The sequence below is a fragment of the Thermobia domestica genome, chromosome 16 (genome assembly GCF_964235325.1).
Source record: "Thermobia domestica chromosome 16, izTheDome1.hap1.1, whole genome shotgun sequence".
In the NCBI taxonomy this organism is placed as follows: domain Eukaryota; kingdom Metazoa; phylum Arthropoda; class Insecta; order Zygentoma; family Lepismatidae; genus Thermobia; species Thermobia domestica.
This window is the reverse complement of record NC_137469.1, coordinates 35075500-35096805: the sequence shown is the minus strand read 5'-3', so window position 1 is coordinate 35096805 and position 21306 is coordinate 35075500. Positions and strand designations below refer to the sequence as shown.

General features: G+C 33.3%; 1 protein-coding gene across 1 annotated transcript in view; it reads left to right on the top strand.

The window, feature by feature from the left end:
• Positions 1 to 21035, top strand: part of kermit (PDZ domain-containing protein GIPC-like protein kermit) — a 120894-nt gene extending 99859 nt beyond the window's left edge. The window contains exons 2-7 of the mRNA XM_081742292.1: positions 6272 to 6368; positions 8814 to 8947; positions 10665 to 10803; positions 11808 to 11917; positions 15776 to 15857; positions 18933 to 21035. Coding sequence (XP_081598418.1) covers positions 6272 to 6368; positions 8814 to 8947; positions 10665 to 10803; positions 11808 to 11917; positions 15776 to 15857; positions 18933 to 19090 — 720 coding nt within the window. The 3' untranslated portion in view covers positions 19091 to 21035. The remainder of the gene's footprint in view (positions 1 to 6271; positions 6369 to 8813; positions 8948 to 10664; positions 10804 to 11807; positions 11918 to 15775; positions 15858 to 18932) is intronic.
• Positions 21036 to 21306: the final 271 nt, after the last annotated feature.

The following is a 21306-nucleotide window of genomic DNA, read 5'->3' as shown; positions in this document are numbered from 1 at the left end:
TTGTAAACTGTTTTACATTGTAAATAAATAAATAAATAAGTGATTAAAAACAGAGACTAAACATTGTACCATCGTCGGCAGACATAAATCGCAAATTGTATATCTAAGCATAGCATAATTTGTAATGGCCAATGTAACTAACCACCTCATAATTATATAGAACATCATTTTGTGTCAAGATTGCATTGACGCACTTAGAGAAACTTAAAATGTAAACTAAATTTTGATAGACATAAACGAACACCAACGCCATAGCAATTATGTACTGGTACCTGTAAGATCACCGAAGGCAAGCAGTGCTGGGCCTAGCTAATACTCAAATAAGTGACAACTGGAAAAAATCGTGCGCAATGTTCATTCAGTACCGTGAAATTGAGTGTGGAGCTATCTGGAAGGGGTAGCAGACTCAGCCAAAAAAAAGAAGAAGAAGAAGAAGAATGAAAAGAAAAGAAGAAAGGAAAAGAGAAGAAAATAGCAACAACAGCATAGTGATTGCCATGTGCTGACCAAATTTGAAATCGCCCAGTATGATCAGCTTGAATCATTCAGTGTTTCATACTGAAAAGTTTAATTCAGCTCTCGTTAAGATATAAATAAAGTTCTCTTGTTACTCCTAAGTACCCCATCCAAACCTTAATATTGGGTTTGGCTAGGATATGGAAAAAGTGTTTCGCAGCCTCCAATAGAAAAACTGAGGATACGCGCACAGAACAACAAAAAATTTGAGCGTAACTTACCACTACCATGCAAAGAGCTAACTTCTTTCATGAAACTGGTCTCTTGATAATGACCATGACATATCGGAAGAACATTAATTGATATATCGGAATGCAAATACGTAGTAATTAAGCTATGATTACTCGATTTTGTATCTGTTTTCACTTCAGGTCCCTAACTTTCAGTTCTAATAGGCTTTTTAACCATACAGAACAGAAACTGGCTACCCTAAGCCTTCTCCGCTGGACCCGCTTAACAATTCTATATAAAGCAAGTCAGCTATAACTTGATTGAGAGCTCGTACTTCGAGGAAACTTTGAGTCTCTGGAAAAAATAATGCCTGTCAGCAGGAGATTAATATTTCTATAAAACCAGTATTTGCTTTCGTCTTTGAAAACAACAGACACGTTAGTATTTTTCTCTCTCCGTAATTACAGTTGAGGAAAAATATAAAACTCTTCTGAAAGATAAGCGCACCTGTGTTTTATTTACGCATGGTTGCGTCTATGATCGATTTGCAGTTTCAACGATACAATTACTTCATTTTCTGGTCTTACTTATGTCGAAAGTGTTGAAACGAAGGCTACTTGGAGAATACCAGATACTTGAACATGGAATGCAAACATTCCTTTTCATATAACGACAGCCATCGAAATGTTCTTGATGGAAATACCGAAACAAAACTGAAATAATAAAGGAGAAAAGAAATAGGTGTAATTTAGTAGAACAGAGAATGTCAAGTTACCAACAGAGTTAAAAGCGAAGAGTTAAAAGCAGTTCTATTCTGTTTGTAAACGACTGGATTCTTAATTAGCGATATCTATGATCATTCAAAATTAGGCCTATATTTAATATACAGAATGTTGTTTGGTTTATATCGGATCCGTTTTAAAGGTTACCGTGCGAGAAACCTCAGGGCTAACACCAATATATCCTGTTGGATACTCAGCATTGTGGATTATCACCCGATATCGAAGCTTTATTAAAGCAAACTTCGATCCCACTCCTTGCAAGCCGTCCAGAGACCAGTTAGGGTGCGCGGAAATTGACATTGGAAGCATTTATACAACAGGCCAAAACCGCAGACAATTCATGGATTGAATCTACACAGGAATGTCTTGAAATGGAATGACCCGAATTTCTGATTTCCGTTTCACGTCATGATTTTCTGGCGATATGACTTGGAGCCTTATCCATATGGATCCTCACCTGATTGGTATCCTCACCGCACAATTCTGAGATGTCTATTCGAAAGACAGGTGTTATAATAGCCTCTTGGAACCATCTTGCATTTACTTTCATGTTTATATAATCTTGGTATTAGCAACTTCCCCACGCAACTGAATCCCATAACAACCATAAACCTACGTGGGAAAATCCCCCAAAAGTGGCGAACAAAGTTGTACTACGAACTGAACAACAAAGTCGTGCTCGTGGGTTTTCTCGAGGTTCTCCCGTTTCCTCCCACTTTCTTCATTCCACCATTTCATTCATTTCTCATTATCACCGTCTCCTTTAGCCTAACCGACATAACCGTGGGACGTAAAACTCAAAGATTTCATTTCATTTCATTTGAACAACAAAGTGCATGGGTGCACAGAGGAAACGTACGCGCGCACACACACACACAAACGAAACATATGCTGGGGGTTCGGATTTCCAAAACTGCGTTCGCATTCCGAGGCAAAGAAATTGCTCGGAATTTTTGTTCGGATTCCAGGATACCACCGTGTTTGTCATTGTTACCTGTTAACAGTGGTATTGCTTCCGTTACAATAAATATTAATATCGGTGACTTAACTCTGGTTATCCAAATCCCATTCATGGAAATATCTCGTGTGATCCTCTCTATTCTCTTTACTAGACTTTATTTAGTATTCAATAGGTAATGTAAATATTATAGATATGTGTATTTTCGTTCGATAATCTGGCAAAGTAGCTAGTTCGGCATAGCCGTGGTTCCGATCGTGCCGGATTAAAAGACCGTTTACTGTAACAGGTTTTTACAACAAACTTATTGTGAAGACAATAATTTTTACTCACTAGTATGTTGACGACTACTGAAGGTCAGTACGTCGTAAATCTTGCTTTCTACATGGTAATAATGATTTTGTACATTAATAGTCGAGTTAAATAGAGAGAAAGAAAGAAAGAAAATATCCATTTCGCTTGAGAAGCAGAAAACAATGCGATCGTAAAGTAGTTTTTTAACTTCGTAACTGTGACACTAGGATTAACATTAGGCATTACAAAGCCTTTCAACACTATCATAACAGAATAGTTTATGAACATCAAGCAGTTGATTATCTCCGGATGTAGAAATCCGAATAATCAGGGAAATAATTAAAAAATAAAGTTATGTTGCGAGATTAAAAAAAAAATCTTTAAAAATTGCTTTTGCTCAATAAAAATGTAGGCCTAATGTACGTTGAAAATACCATCAAATATTTACTACAAACAAGTTTTTAAAAAATACAGAGAATTCTAATTTAAAATAAATTTTAACGTTGGTTTAAATAAGAATTTCTACGAAATTATATTTTTACAAACGAATACATATAGCAAAATGAAATCTTTGAGTGTTACGTCCCACAGTTATACCGGCTAGGCTAAAGGAGGCGGTGAAGATAGAAATGACCGAAATGGTGCAATGAAGAAAGTAGGAGAAAACGGGAGAACTCCGAGAAGACCTACTCATACGCTGTTTGTCCACAACAAAATTCACTTGGCGCGAGTTGGGATCGAACCAAGGACCCCATATGAACCAGAGGTGAACGCTCTACCACTGAGCCACTGCGGCTTCCATATAGTTTCCAGTTCAATGAGTTTTTTTAAAATATGTTTTTCTTGATATAGATTTGAATTTTTGGCGATCCGGATGATTTAGAGTTCGGATAATATGAAGTGTACGCCACGTGAAAGAGTTTGGTTTATATGCCAATATTTTCTCAATTTATATTGAAATCGGAAATACTATTACTTTCTATTACATTTCTATTACTTTTAGTTTCAGTAAAGAGATCAGAATGAAAATGGAATATATTCTAAGGATCCCTAATCAGTGGTCGAAGTGAGACGGTATGCGGTGGTATGCCATACCGCCTCTGTTTTTTCCGTGATGAAGACATACTACCTCTGGTTTTTCAGTGAGCAAGATATAGCGTCACTGGAAAGTAGATGCCAAGTACCTTTTAATAAATCAATTTTTGTACGGTATACAGTACTTGACGAACACCTTATATAGAAATAATTTGTAACTTGACAGCAGTGAAATTTTTATCTTTTTCCTACCTTTTGTTTCTAAATGAGGTGTCTTCAAAGAAGTTCATCTAGTTTATAGTTTGATGTGTCATATTGAATCGTTTCTTTCTTTTTTTGTGTGTGTGTCTTCTTGCCTTAATGCATATAAATGTCGTGTTTTGAGCATGGGGGGATTTTGAGATTTCTGCTGTGGGGGCGGATCTTCCGGGAGTTTGGAGTAATCGTCAGTCGTGTGGGGGGCCCGAGAGTTTTCCTGCAGGAAATTATTAATATACAAATTCGGGTTTCGGGCATTTTCGTGTATAATTCTGTATAATATAACATAAGAGGATTTTTAAATTATTTTTTAGAAAGTTGTTGACGGGGATCAAAGTATTTCCTTGTCCCTCTCCCCGTAACTTTAGAGAAGTTCTCCAATGGTTTTTAGTCATTATGTAAATAGAAATTCAATCTTTTAGGCAACATACCCTCACTGTATTTAAATATTTAGATAGCAAATATGTCGAATCAAAATCGTAATAAAACATACCATCTCTGCTTTTCTTCCACTTCGAACACTGTCCCTATTAAGATAACGGATTACGGAAAGCCACTTCTCGCCATTTATTACTGTTTTTATTCTATGGCGATCAACGTTAAAACCGGAAGTGGTTAATTTTTACCATTTCTGGTGCGAATAAAGGTTTAAGAGAGAAGATGGTATCTATTCTTAGAACACTAAATCAATTCCTAAAAACCTTTTCTTGCTACCGCTATCGTTTTTGCTTTATGTAGATAAATATCGAATCCGGAAATTGTAGTGGATTTCTATTTCCGGTTTTAGTAGAAAGTTAAAGTTGCAACGTATTCTTGGAACGCGTAAGCGTTTTGCAGAAAACCGATTTCCTCTATGTATTATGGTGTTTGCTCTAGCGATCAACGTTAAATCACAAATGGTTAATTTCTACTACTTTCCGGTATTAGTATTGGCTCCAAAAACAAACACAGTTGCTAACTTGTTACCTCCTAATTTATCACGAAATTTGATGGTGATTGGTCAAGTAGTTTTTATTTTATTTTATTTTATTTTATTTTATTTTTTTTTCTTCCGGACGGACAGAGTAAATATATGAAGGAGTTCCTGTGACCGCTCCTCTTTTAAAATAAATGTAACGATGTTTGTCCTCCAACCCTTGTGATCTGAACTGGGAGTTGCTCAGTCAATCAGAACTTCTTCTTTCATGTATATCTGGGTTTCTCAATCTGGGGTCGCGAAGATAAGCGGAACAGATAAATATAATTAGAATCTAATACCGGAAAGTATTTGAGAAATATTATTTTGAATTTTGTTCTGATAAGCATATTTTTATTTGTATACGTACTGTTAAGAACAACAAAAAATAGGTTCTACTCAACATTTTCAACAGATGCAAGGTTGTTTAAGGATCAATTTAAATTAAAGAGGTACGATATGAAACTAATGAGAACTGCATATTGAAATAACAGAAAAACACAAAAGCAACAAAACCTGTATATTGAAATACAATTAAAATTGAAAGCTAATGAGATACCTGAGCATGGTGCTATTTCCCTAGTGCCGGTCAATGTCCGGTTCAATCTTTGTGACTCACATTATCAAGTCATTTTCAACTACTAAGCGATTTCTTGTCTTTGTTTTAATGCTTACCATGCATGAAAAACAAGTTGCTTTTAACTGTTTTTGGTGATACTGAACACATACACAACAATGTACCAAATTCACAACAATATGAGGTAACTCTAAGTGGCGCCCTTTCGAAAATTAAAATACGCAATAACTTTTTAAAGAAATGTCCAAGCTTTTTTTTTAAAAAAAAATAGAAATCACTTTATTTTTATTATTATATTTTATTTATTTTTATCATATGACCCAAAGTTAAGGAAGTTATGAAGTTTTAAAATTTTCAAACGGCCTCCATTTTGAAACAGTAAGACAGATCGAATTGGATATTTGTAATATGAATGAAGTGACCATATTTGGTTTTAATCTAACCGCTTTTAAGGAAGTTACTGTATCCACTATATACAAGAAATGGAGTCTACTATTATAGAAATAGATGGATCTCCGCAATAGGTATATTAAAAATTCCACACAAGCTTATTACAAACCAGAAATCATAAAGGGGTCTCTGGCAAGAGAATGTGATAAAATGGGGTTCGTGATAGGAATTAAGTTGAAAACCACTGATTTAATGTAATTAACATCTTTAAAAGTGTATGGTGAGGAGTAATCAAAAATAAAATACATTGTTTTTCTTTTTTCTTTTCTTTGCAGATACTCTTTTGTACGTTAAACACTCATAAAATCGACATGAATAAACTCCTCGGAGGTCAAATAGGTTTGGATGATTTCATTTTTGTACATAGGAAAGGTAAGTGGAAATTGAGAAAATCCCTAAATGTGTTCAGTTCTAACTCTATCTTGAATTTTTTGTCCATTGAAGTATACTCTTCAACGTTTTCTTTTTCTCTTTGAATTTGGTTGTTTCTTACTTGCTTTTATATAAGATCAATTGTCGTATTTTGCGGACTATAAGAGACGCCTTAATTTTTAAGTATAACATTTATACATTTTTTATTGCGGAACAGGAGGGATACAGTGTTTGCAAGCTTGTGAATCTCCGCAACTCATGTTCGTCGCATCAAAACACTGCTGCTGCCAGTTGAATCCAATGTTGCCAGATAGGGATAGGTTTCCCGTGGCATCGAATATATATGGCCATTTTTAAGACTGGCGGGAATTTTAAATCAAACACTGGATATTTTTATATTAATTTCGAGTATAAGACACACCTGAATTTTGGAGGCAATTTTTCGAAGAAAAAAGTGCGTATTATAGTCCGTAAAATACGGTAGTTTGTATATTGTATAATCTTGTTCAAAAAAACTTTGGCCACCCATCTTGCTTTAGAATATCACATTTTCTAAACCGCACTTAGGCTCTAAATACAAATGTTAATGGACTACAGAAAATCCCATTAATTTCATTCAATTTAAGCTTCAGGTAAGAGTTCAGGACTTTTCAAGGAGAGATGGGTGGCCAATTTTTTAAAACAAGACTGTACGTTTAATATTACGTTAATTATATGTAGCATTTTAAATATTTTAAAATATACTAGCAGCGTTCACCCCGCTTCGCTGCGGTCACCCCGGAACGCAATAAACTTTGTTACTTAGATAATTTTTACTTTTTCGCTTTCAAGTGATATGATAAAAACCATAGAAGATTGCAGTAAATGTTAACATTATATCGCCTGTCATTTATGTTAACCCGCCCCGCTTCGCTGTGGTCACCCCCGAACGCAATAAACTTTGTTACTTAGATAATTTTTACTTTTTCGCTTTCAAGTGATATGATAAAAACCATTATAACGCCTGTCATTTATGTTAACCCGCCGAGTGACACGGTCATGCGGGTTGCATATACATACGTTTATTTTTATACCTATGATGAACTAACAAAGGATTTGTACGTAATGGACACCTGAATGGTCAATTATCTCAAGACACTGGTAATTGAAAATTAAAGTGATATGATAAAAACCATCTAGGGTCCAAATCCTAATAACCCCCCAAAAATAAAAGAAATTGGTTCAGCCGTATTAGCGTGATGAGCGGACAAAGGATTTGTACGTTCTCTTTTATATATATAGATGTAGGATTTTTAAAAAATTCCCAAGCTGATTTAATTTAGATGTAATTAAATCTGAATCGGTTGTTGGGAAGAAATGTTTTATATTAAAAAAAAAGTTTGTGATCATTATCACCAACGAACATTGATAATAATCTTTCTTTGATATTGCATATTTACCAAGTGTTATTAATATTAAAAGTGTACCATTGTACTTTGATTTAAAAAGTAAAAAATATATATAATTGACTACTTAAAGAAGAGTATACGTGTAAGTGTTGTTACATATATTGAAGATAATGTAATTAATAAAAAAATATTGCAGTCAGCTATCAATACCATTCTCTTGTCTAAAAGTAACTTATCAATATTATTTTCTACAGAACAAAAGAATCTTACATAATATATAGTAATATGTTATTACAAGATAGTGATTTTTAAAATTGTTTACATGTGAATAAACACTTAACAACATTAGTCTGATTAAAGTTATACTTTCATTGGTTTTCAACCATAACGTAATGTATGTATTATAATACACTTTAGATCCAGAAACGCAATTATATTATTTTAAAGGCAATTATACACATTTAGGATATATATACGGCAAATTAAGAAATAAATAGTCCTCATTTTTCAATTTAGTCCCCATAACATGGAATGTATGTATTGCAATGTTTTTGAAGTGTGTGAAGAAATGTGATATGGCTATAGTTTCTCTTGCTTTTCACAGCTTCGCAAACGTTAACCTCACATTGCCTCTTTGTACCAGCCTAGAAGCATGAAAGTTCCTTGTGCGAAGTCTAGAGAATAGGATACGTGTCTAGGATACTTAAATTTAATATCCCCTATTATGGACACCGTTAGGCAGAATGGAGTCGGACTTTGTCGTGAAGCAACAAAATATCTGAAGTCATAACTCCCCGTCTTTTCTTTCTGATTGCATGGTGAAGGTTATTTTATAGTAAATTTACATATCCTTTTTCCATGTAACGTTCCAAAATTATCCCATTTCCATCGCAGAAGAGTAAGCATGACTCTTCTTGCTGATGGTTTGGTGCAACATTTTTGGGGTTTTAGCGACGAGCTATGGCGCCATTCCTTGGTCACTCTGTTTCAGGTTACTGATAATGGACCCAACTTTCATCTCTTGTAACGAATTAACTAATTTCCTCTTTGTTTTCAGGACAGCCCAAAGAAATCGAAATAACAAAAACAGAAGACGCATTAGGCCTTACTATCACGGACAATGGAGCCGGCTATGCTTTCATTAAGCGAATTAAAGAAGGAAGTGTAATAGATGGAATTAAATATATTCAGGTATTCACTAATTATATTTTAAATAAGTGATAATTAGTGAGCTTCTTAGGATTGTATTTGGACTGCCGTTATTTTATTTATTTACTTATTTATTTTATTTAATTTTTAATTTGATTTTAAAAGAAAAGTATATGATTCTTTCATTTTGATTATTTATGCTTGCTATAATAAGAATTGCTTCAAAAGACTATTCAATATTGGAGATTTGTAATATTATCACTATCGTCATAATTTAATTCTATTGTTAAACACTATAAAAATATGGTATATCTCCAATATAACTACCATTTTAATACGTAGTTAACATAGAGCGATTGTTATAGTGTGTAGGACATATTTTCATTTTAAATCACAATAAAATGGTTAGAAATATTTTGAACTTAGATATATGGCTGGCTGAATATCAGATTAAATATTCACTTTAGATTATTATTATTATTATTATTATTATTATTATTATTATTATTATTATTATTATTATTATTATTATCTATTTTACACGGTTGTATATTGATATATTATGTGTTAAATTTTGCCTAACAACTGTTCGAAGCACTTAAAATAAAGTTTTTATTATTATTATAAACTATTTTAAGAGTATGAAATAGAATATTGTATAAACTAAAATTATATTTTTTATTATTTTATATTGGAATAATTTACATATTGTGAGACATTGAAAGACACTTAAAAGAAGTCTGGACACTCTGTATAAGTTTTTCTTTTGTCAGTGGTCTTCAAACATTGAGACGTCATCTACGTAATGGCAGTTTTGTTTCTTTCAGTTTCAAGCCTGTTATACATATTCACTAAACTAACGGAAACTGCGAGTTTACCGACATTGAACGCGGCACCACATGTTTATGAAAACATTTTGGTTTTACCATGTATACTTTGTATAATACCAATGCTGTGAATACGAAAAAACGTTCATTTCCGAAGGATAAACTAGTTTTAATATAGTAGAAACCCATTGAATAGCGGGTATTGAGGAACATACTTTACACCTGCGTTATAATCTTACCGCGATGTAATAAAACTTGATATTATATGATAGTTAAAATATTTTTTTGTACATTTTTTGTTATTAATATAACATGAACATAGCTTCATTTTTGAAGATGTGGAAGCAAGGAAACAGTTATACAATACAAGCAGTCAGCAACTCCAGTATCTTTCCAACTTGAGTCTCCCCATTTGTAGTCCAATATCACTTTCGATCGAAGACGCAAAAGTATGCAACCTTTCTTTACTTCTCATCCAGGCTCGTACTGTGTATTCTTCTCAATTTACAAACACTGAGTAGGTGTTGGAAAGCACCGTTGATAATAGTACCAGCCTAGGGAAAATTTCGATATTCACTCTCTCAGTCTTTGGAGTTTCGCGCTTGCTTTTCGAGCTGCCAAAAAACCACAGTAAGTAAAATCAAGTTACGTGTGTGGATCTAATGGTATTGACGTATACAGTTTAAGCAATTGTACCTTACTATCGAAGAGATTTACGTATTCGTAAAAGTAAATTGTGTAAATTGATTTAATTAATCAATGCAGATAAAAATCACAATGGGAGATTTGTGTTTTTGCTGGTGACTATGTGTTTTATTCGACATCTTAGCTGTAAAGACAAATCTACAGTACAAATTGAAATTTAGAACAATTCTTTTTTTTTTTTTTTTTTTTAGCTTGAAAATATCAATTTATTTATTTTTTCTTTTCAGGTTGGTGATCATATTGAAAAAATTGACTCTCAAAATCTAATTGGACGAAGACATTTTGAAGTAGCTAAAATGTTGAAGGACATTCCCAAAGGAACCACATTCACAATGAGACTAATAGAACCTATGAAAGCAGGCTTCGGTACGTTTGATAGAATATTTCGTCCCATTATCTCAGTAGTCTTATTTAATGTATCATTTTGAGAGTAACACACAAATCTTATTACATATTCGAATAGATCAAAAAATTTCTTACCTCAAACGTCCGTAAAAGCTTATTTTCACAAGTTGCCCCGTTGTCAGTGTGACTAGTAAAATCTGACTGCTAAACGAATTTCATATTGAAGAAATTTTTCATTGTGGTTAATCTTGAAAAATATATGTGTGATCTTTTAAGAAAAATAAGTTTGTAAGAGAATTTTTTACTTTTCCAAATCTGTGAAGGAAAATTGCCGACGAACAGTACTCTTGAACACTGTAATCTTGTTGAGAATTTTCTGCAAATGATTGCTATGTTAAAGATTAGTCGCACAGTTCTTATAGTCAGAAAACTGTCGTGTAAAGTTTATTCATTTTTGTGATTATACCTTAACATATTAAAATAGAAGTGAAATGAAATTTTTCAGTTTTACGTCCCGCCATGGTTATGCCAGGTGGGCTAAAGGAGACGATGATGATGAGAAATGAATAAAGTAGTGGAATGAAGAATGTGGTAGGAAATGGAAGAACTCCGAGAAAACCTACGCACACGATGTTTGTCCACCACAAAACCCAATTGCCTTGAGCTGGGATCGAACAATGAACCTCACGCACCAGATGTGAACGCTCTACTAAGAAGTCACTGCGGCCTCTGAAGACAGAAATTGCCTGGGACATCATTCATGTACTCAAAGACCACACAAGGATTTACTTTCCCCATATACCGTATTTTTTTCAGCTTAAGGAGTTATATCAATTGTACATGTTTCATCTTTGGACTTCTTTTTTCTGTTATACGCTACGTAACAATTTATACAATAGTCTTTAACACCTCTCAGTTTTTCAGTGTCTAGTGTATACAATCAAGTAGAACTATTTACCTAGATAGCTCCTCTATTATACTAATTTTGTGAAGCATTTCTCACTTGGTATTAACTTAATTTGCAGCTAACATCGGACCTCGGTCAGATCCTCGTAAAACAAAGAAAGCAAACTATGGCTCAGGGAAAGAGACTTTAAGGTTAAGGGCAAACGGAGAAGCACAAATAGAAGACGAGGTAAGTTCACTGTTAACTCTATTTGTAAATAGAGAGACCAATGACATTCTTTTAAATGGGATACTGTCCATACTCCTGTGTACAAGAATATATGATCAAAACAAAGGAATACCAATATCATGAAAGTGTTTGGACTGTGTTTAGTCCATCTCTCTGACGTTAGTAAATTCTCTTTTTGTCTTTCTTTCTAATCTGCTGCTTATCTTTAGCAGCTTTCCTTTGATAATCTTCTCAGTAATGGACCAGAATATTGTTTGCAGTTGTTCTTTTGAAGTACTCACTGTTGCAATGCATCATCGCCTGTGGAAGCACAATAGTAAAGTTTTCTTCATTTGTTTCTCCATTATGTATTTATTTGACTCTAATACAAATTTATTTCATTGTGTGAATTGGGCCCCTCTTATGAGAGAACAGATTTATCAAACGTACTCATAATAAATAAATACTTTCGACGTCTAAACGTCATTTTTACTAGACAAGAGGAGATTCACGAACCGCTCGAAGTTTCCAGGTTTGAATTACAGTTTATGGGTCAATGAATTACAATTAATTATTTATGCCATTCATACTTGGTTGTTTCTAATTATTTTCAAGCATTATATTTTTATTGTAAAAATTAGACTATGTTTAAAGTATTTTCATTGTTACACTTGTATTGCCACGCGGCACCGACACTGTTTTCATTTAATGATTTGACAGAGATGGGGATGAAATTTAAATACAATTTCGATGGAAATGAACTGAAGAATGAGTCCACTGTTTTGAAATTTATACTATCAACACTTGAAAAAGAAGTAATAATTGTAAATTATGGAGTACGTTTGTCGAGAAAGTAGATGCACTGAATTTGCTCAAAATAATGCAGAATAATAAGCTTTCTCGCTATACCAACAGTAATGCACAAGTCGAATGGATGTTAGTGTTAATGAAAGTTCTATGATCAGAATAATATCAATAGTATTTGTGATTGGTGAGATTGTGCTCAGATAACCTCGACAATGACCTGCCAATTTTCTTATACAAAAGGTTTCTGAAAAACAAGGCTCATCTCCAAAAGTGAGGAGCTCCAAAATATAATAATAAGATAGTTTTATGTTTTTTCATTTAGCTTGGTACAGTATAAGTTTGGTTAGTAGTGCTAGTATTGGTAGTGTTAGTTGTTAGGAGCATTAACAGTAACGGTGGTAATAACACGCAATTAGATCTTCAGTTTCAATTTTTTTCAAATCACATAAGTGCCGCTGGTTACTGGATTTGCTTCGAGTTCAATCTGACAAGAGAGAGAGAGCGAGAGAGAAAGAGAAGAGAAAATAAAATATCAACAAATTTTTTAAAGAAAACTCAAATCATGTTAGAAATACACACACACACGTACTAAGAAGGAATACTTCCCACCAGGCCCATATTTATATATTGTGCGCCCCTGTGCTCTAAATAATTTGCCGCTCCCCGTTCAAATTCTCCCACCATACCCCGAAAACTACCTATATTTGAGTTGAATTCATAGTTTTTGGGATCACTGAGATGAATAGTAACAGTTTGAATCCAATTGAACTTCACTTCCCAAGGAGGGGGCGAGATTTTAAAAGTAATCGAAAACGATAGATGTTAGTGTTGAATTAATAGGTCTCGAGGTCGCTGAGTTTTCATGTTAACGCTATCAGTTTTCATGATGTTCAAGTTCATCCTCACTCCTTGGGGTGGGGGTGGGAGAGGATGACATTTTAAAATTTACTGTAAGTAGAGAGAATTAAACACACATTTTCTTGGGCGTGATTCTGCGGGTTGTTAGTTTTAAATATTACTTTATTGTGAAACTTATTCAAAAGAAATTCAAGTCAAAGAGTGAAAAAAAGTGAAGTGAAAAGAAGAGAAAAGAAATGAAAAGTGAATTCAAGAAGTGAAAAGAAATTCAAAATTTGTCGCCCTTTAAATTCTGCGCCCTGTTCTCGAGCACAGAATAGCACTTACCTAAATACGGGCCTGCTTCCCACCTGTAAACCGAATATACAAACTATGAAAAATGATAGCAGAACCCATGAATGTTTGACTTTCTCCAAAGTTATAACTTAATGGTAGAGTTGTCATATTCTGAAATGCCGAAATGCGGACATACTTTCAACTGGCTAACTAGTTATATGAACATTAACTGCGATGATGCGTTTTATTTTATTTTCAAGTTCGTTCTTAAAATATAATGAAAAATGTACTGATATGTGTCAAAACTTATCAAACAAGAGTACGGTATTTACATACCATCATGTTATCATGAAAAATATTCATATTTTTCACCAAATCTGATTTTTTAAAAACATGTCTGACATTGAATTGGCGTTACACTTGAGCTTAGAAAATGCTGACAGTCAGGGAATTTCGGAAAATGTACGCAGACGGAAAAGTTTTAATCTCAAAATGCGGATACGTCCGCATAAATGCTGATATATGGTAACCCTAGCTAATGGTCAGTCAATGATTTAGGTTTGATGGGGCCCTAATCTATTGAAAGGGGCTCTTTATATATATCAAGCTTTCTTTTTCAGCAACAAAATGTCGCAGTTTTTTTAGGCTTGAATATGTGCTAGATGCTAATTTATGGACCTAATTGATATCTTCATGGAAAGAAGGGATCATTACAAGCAGGGCTAGGAAACGGGGGCTAGATAACAGGGGCCTCATTTTAAGTGGAACTGAAAAATAGAGCCCTATTACTTGCTACATAAAAGCCTAGTACATAACAATACAAACCATCATTGTTCTATGTGCTTTTTATCTTACTTGCTTTCTCTTGTTATTTGGAAATCACATTACAATCAGTTTTTTCCTTTAAATTTTTCGGGCCCCCAGCGAGTGGAGTCGTAAGCTATAGCTTGTTTAGCTTATACGTAATTCTGGCACTGCTAACGGCTATAAATAATCAAGTTATTAAACAATGAATCCAGACAATGAAAAAATAATAGATAAATCAAAATATCTTGAAATATTAATAGATTAAACAATTAGAAATTTTAGTGACATTGTAATTAATACTAAGCAGGCTATCCATAAGCATTATCAGATCACAAATGTCATAATAAATAGTGTTGTCAACATGGTAAAATATTATTTTAATTCAAATGGTATTACATCAAGTTACAGTATTCTATGTTGACGATACCTCCATACTCGTAAACAAAATTATACGTGTCCTGCACGAAACAGCGTTGCAAAATTTGAGAGAAATCTAAGGTTATAGATTACTCAAGTGTTGATTCGCATAGTACAAAATACATGGGAAAAGCTGATTGATCCCAACGAAAATAGAATCAACTTAATCCCATTAAAAAAAAAAAAAACTTGGAAGTTAATATTTTATAGTTAAATTTTATTCTTCATAGCTCACTTTTTGCATAGGTTTATTCACCAGTTATTCTGTATGCAGACTTGCGAACAATGCCGTGCCGTGGGGGAGCGGGGCGATGGACTCGGGCGCCGAAGTAGGGGCGCAAAATTCGGGAGGAAGAAGAAAAGGAAGGATAAAATGGAAGGAAAAAGTAATAAAAAGTGTTCAAATTCAAAGAAAAGCTGGATTTATGTTTGAAAATTTTCTTACGTTTCGCACCAACCATCGTATACTCTCGCCCCGGACGCTGATTTTCCGCAGCACGGCACTACTTGCGAAGTAGATTTTGATATGTTCTTGTTTACAATTTAAAACCTGTTTATGTTTAGAATGTTTAATATTAGAATGTTTAATAGACTAATTCTAGTCTGTATAAAATAGTGCCTTTCTATATTATCTTGATTTATTCTATGTTACTTGTAGCGGAACTAGTGCCTCAGAACCGAAATAATACCTAATCTATCCCTTTTTATTTTCAGCCCGATGACATTATGCAGGTGGGAATAGAAAAAATAAATAGTTTGCTCGAAAGTTTTATGGGAATTAACGACACAGAATTAGGTAAGTTTTTGAATCTAAATCTAATATGAATTACCAAATCGCTTACAATATATCTAATTGCTGAAGTAAATCAAAAAGTAATTATCTCTGGAGCATTTCCACTACCAACAGAATGGAATGTACTACTTAGGAAAAAAAAAGCCTTGGAAAGTAACGTAGCGGAAGAAATGATACAGAGTAATGCGTTACAATATTCAAGTAACGTAAGACAAGAAATGACACAGAGTAACGCGTTACAATATTCAAGTAATGAAACTCAAGAAGCGATGGAAGGTAGCGTTACAGTATTCAAGTTTGAACTACAGAGAAAAAGGTAATTCGTTGTTTTAACCTTTCACGACAAGAGTTCAACGTTCCTTTCTAAGATTTTCAGGTTAAATAATGATCGGTTACAGAATTAAAACACATAAACGTATAACCTGAAAAAATTAGAAAAAAAAATGCCTTTAAAAAAAAAAGATTTATGCGAGTGAATTTCCAAGAACTAGTACTTATTGGGAATTAAGTGCCGTTGACAATTTCTGTTTCTTGTCATTGATAAGATCAGTGTATGAAAAATATATACGCCATTGAGAAAACAAATAATATAATTACTTTATATACAAATAGTATATAAAATATGCTATTTTTGCCGCAGATTATACCATGAAATGTTTCTATTATTCCAAACAATTCGTCGTCAATTCATAATAATAATAATAATAATAATAATAATAATAATAATAATAATAATAATAATAATAATAATAATAATAATAATAATAATAATAATTTTTAATGGCGAATGCATTATGTTTTTTTGCTTACTAGGTCAAGTCGAAATATATTTTTAAAGCAAACTCAGGAAACACTATTACATCAAATTAAATTAACTTCGAAACATATATTATTCAGGTTACTATAAATGACAGTTCTTATGAGAAAGAAATAGTACATCAGGCAAGTTTTCTTCTCTTAGTTTGTAGCTATAAAATGTATTAACTTTTACAGTTGTGATTTTCCTCAAGAGCCGTCACTGCTTAGTATTAAGTTTCGAAATATCTTTATTGTACTTCTCTAACTTTGGAGAAACTACACGGTATGAGAGAAGACTTCGGTACTAGATATTACACAGTAAAGTAACAGTATTACATACTGTATGGATGAATTAAATCATCCTGTCTGTTCTTTTTATTTTATTCATGTATTTTTGAAGTACTTTCACGTAACCGAGAAGAATTACACGAAAGAAATCTGAAAGTAAACACGGTCAATGTCTAGGAACAAAATATTTCTTTACTTCTGAGAAATTATTTGGCAAATTTAAGACAATAACTAAAGAAAAGATTTCTGTTCTTTAATCTCGAGAAATAATTGTAACGGTAAAATAACATATTAGACCCTCATATCATACTTAACGAAAATTTTCTGAATGAAAGATTACTTAACTTTTCGATACTGAAGAATACTATTGCCATTAATTCAATTTAGTGAATCGGTTAGATTGTATTGCAAAGAAGCACCCTGAATAACTTAGATTTTTCTATTTGTTGTAAAACGGGTGTCAACAGTAACCGTATTAATTTGATTAAGAAAGTTATTTAGGTTTACTCCTTAATTACGTTTATTAATAATAACTTATATCTATTGATATTTTGCCCCGAGGTTATTAATTCTGGCTACTTTTGCAGCTGAAAGCATATGAGGAACTCGCGTGCTGTCTCCTCATTTAAGGATTCACCATTCTGTGGCCTGACAAAGAAAGAAAAAATTTACTTTATAGTATCTTCCACTCAACTCAGTCTAAACAATTTTTCAATTAAATTATAATAACCAAGTGTGCATCAGGAGATGATTGGTCAATGGTTAGTTTTTAAAAGACATGTTTTGTGGCCTTGTGATAAAAGTTGTGTTTCAGTTTTAATTTCCCCTAGAACTTTATTTTTTTTTAAATCCTATTACCAAGTCAGTAATATTTATTATTATGTCTTCATATGAACATGGGAACTTTTTGGTAATGGCGCATGTACTAGAAATTGGAATTGATTAAGTGTTTTCACGTCTTATACACGCTGCAGTATCCATTTACATGGATCGTTTTGTCCTAAATTTTGATATCATTTGGGAAGCTCTGAGATTTTTATTCACTTATTTATTGTTGGTCACTGAGTTATAACCCTTTCAGTAGCTGGGATCGAGGTTACCCACCGTGTTTCAACAAAAATGAATCGTAGATTCCATAAAAATATTGCTTGTATATATATTTATTTCTGATTGAAAAATAGGATTTTCGATTCGAAAGCATTAACTTTCGTCTAAAAAATCGAAAACCATGAATCTTTGCTGGTTAGACGATGCTCGCGGAATAAGCGTCGAAACACAAAAGTAATGTTGTCGCTGGTAGTTAACATGTATGCCATCGATATTCAAATTGCATTTTAAAAATACCCTGGGGGTAAGAGCAATTTTAGTAAGTATTAGCATCAATTACCCGTTTCGCGGGTTAAAATAAAAAAAAATAGTAATATTTTCCGTTAGTCAGCCACTTTTTACTATTACTGAAGCGATTTCTGATATTGGTCCTTTTCGATCGACATCTCTCCTCCCGTTCCCTCAAGTTGAGGGGCAGAATTTGAATTCAAACGGCATCGGAAGTGCCAATGTTCATCTCAGCGACTCCGAAAACTATGGATTCGACACTAATATCGGTAATTTTCGATCATTTTTATATATTCCCCCTCTCCCTCCCCTAAGTTGCACCGTCGAAGTGAAATGATCAAAACCATTCCAGGCCCGACCTCATCTAGTTAAAAATTTGATCGAGATCGGTCTCGTGGTTCAACAGTTATTAAGTCACGAACATATTAAATTTCATTTTGTATTTATATAGATTTAATATGCATCCTATTGAATCAAGTAGCAATTCGATAGAGTATCAATCTGTCGAGCAAAAATGCGGGGTTTGAGTTCCCACAGTCAGATTTTTCTGCAGTCATACAAATGTTTATTGTAAGAAATTATATTTTGAAATCTGTACTACTTAAATATGCTATTTGCATTTGTCATCTAAAGTGTTATTATTCCTTTCTTTTATAGCTACGCAAATATGGGAACACGCTGAAGGTAAAACGAACAGTATGGACTTTGCGGAAGCCATTGATGGTTCAGATCTCGAAGCTTTTGGATTCACAGATGATTTCATCATTGAGCTATGGGGAGCGGTTACAGACGCTCGAGCAGGAAGGCTAAAGTAAAAGTATATCTTCTGAGGCTTCTTTCTACAAGTCATGAACATTCCAAATAAAAGTGACGGCCTTATCAAATCAATTACTATAGGCATAATGTATAATTTTATATATATATACATATAAATTATGACAGAATGAAAGACTTTTTCTTTTCTAGTCTTTCAAGAAACTTGGTATTTAGAGATAATAATTAGCTCATTTTGTATGATTTTTACGTGTATATTAAATAATTTGTAATTTATATGAGGAATGTAACTAATATATATCGAGTGTTCTAAAAATTGCGCACACAGACCGTAGAGTATTATTCTACAGGTCAAAATAAAACGAAAATGTTATATAATGGTATACCGTCCGGGGCCTTCTTCAGGCACTAAAGCCAATCAAAGTTTGACGTTATGGCAATGACTTAGTATTGCTTTACGAATCCATCAAGTAACTACATAGTATAAAGTTATATCATGCTCTAAAAAAAGTCTCATCTTTAGCAATTTGTGTACAGGTATTTGTTTGCTGTTCGATTAGCAATTGACTGTTGTATTTCTTTTTGTATTCATAACTTGAACCAACGCTCATAGATAGGGTTAGTATCAAAGTTTAGTCTTTAACTGCCATCTGGAAAGAATCGATATAACTACTTAATGGATTCGTAAATCAATGCTATGGTACAGTCCGCAGCAAAAAACCTGCAACATGAGCATGTAACTTTATAGTGAAACTACGCCTAACAGCCTAGGGAATCAACATAACGTCTAAATGGTACGAATCACGCCAGGAGAAACCTCTGCGTCCTTCCCTACACACTTATTTGAAGCAAGAGACTTCGTTGTTTCTCAATAAACTTACATGCTCATGTTGCAGGTTTTTGCTGCGGACTGTACATCATTCATCTACGTGCCCTCTCCGCTGGTTTAGTAGATAGCGGAAGCGCCTTTAGTGCACGGCGTCTCGGGTTCGATTTCCGGTGGGAATTACGATGATTCAGATTCCACCTTAAAGTGTAAGTAGCCTCTGTGACGAAAATTACGCTAAATACCAATCCCACAACTACAAAATTTATCTATGTTGTCGTCACATCGTTAATTATTTGGTCTGAAGGGGCTTCATGTAGAATAATTTTCTTGGTCCTTGAGCGCAATTTCTAAAATAACCGATATATTTGACCTTAGTTGTCAATAAAATTTGAGTCTTTGTACAACCACAAGCAACTGTGCGTACCTGCTCCCAGGAAGATAAGTAATTTGGGTACAATTTCCGGTAAGTAATACTGAGATTTACGTTATCTCAACGCCAAAGAAAACCGTATTCAAATTCGTCCATTACTTCCAAAGTTACTGATAAGAAAAGATGTACAGTCACGAAAGAAAGTATTCTTCAGTTGACAAAATTTCTTTTCATAATAACTCAACAATAAATTAACCTATTAGAGTACTGACTTTGCCAAGTTGTTAAGTTATAACTATTCTAAGCATAAGAGCAAAAAGATCCAAATTAATTCATTTGTTCCCGAGTTATTGGCAAAGAAAATTTATCAATTGTCAAATACTTTCTTTTCCGTGTGTACAAGGGAGTAGGTATGCACTTTGGTCAGCGACATGTATATACACAAACACAGCAACATAATAGTAATAAGTTTGTAAAAGTGATTAATTATCTTTGTGCTTTCGTGAACAGGTCACAAAAAATCATACTTTTTTTTTTCAAATAAATTTGTGAAATGCTGGCATAGAATTATACTATGTATTTAATCGATTGTATTAGAAGCGTGCCATGCAGCATCTACTTTTTATATACGAGTACATTATATATATTTATCTACTTTGTGGTACACAAATTGTCTTCCTACCATGGCTAAGTACTTCTTCCTTGTCAACCCTAATGCTAATTTCAATGTTTATGTAATTCATTACAATAATAAATTATTTTACCACCATTTTTGTGTTATATCTTTTATATTACTTTTGATGGAAACATGGATATCGACAAAGAAGGGTTCGAACAGGTTACTCGATATTTCTTGAAAATCAGCTACATTTTGAGAAAAAAAAATTAAAGTGGGAAACATTACTTTTATAGTACTAAACAAATCTGAACAGAAATAAGCTTGTTCGAATTTATTAAGTTAGAGAAAGAACATTTAACAAAACATTTTATTCTTGCGTTAAGATAATAATAATAATAATATACAATGGCAAAAAGCTTTGGCAAATGAATCCTCACAC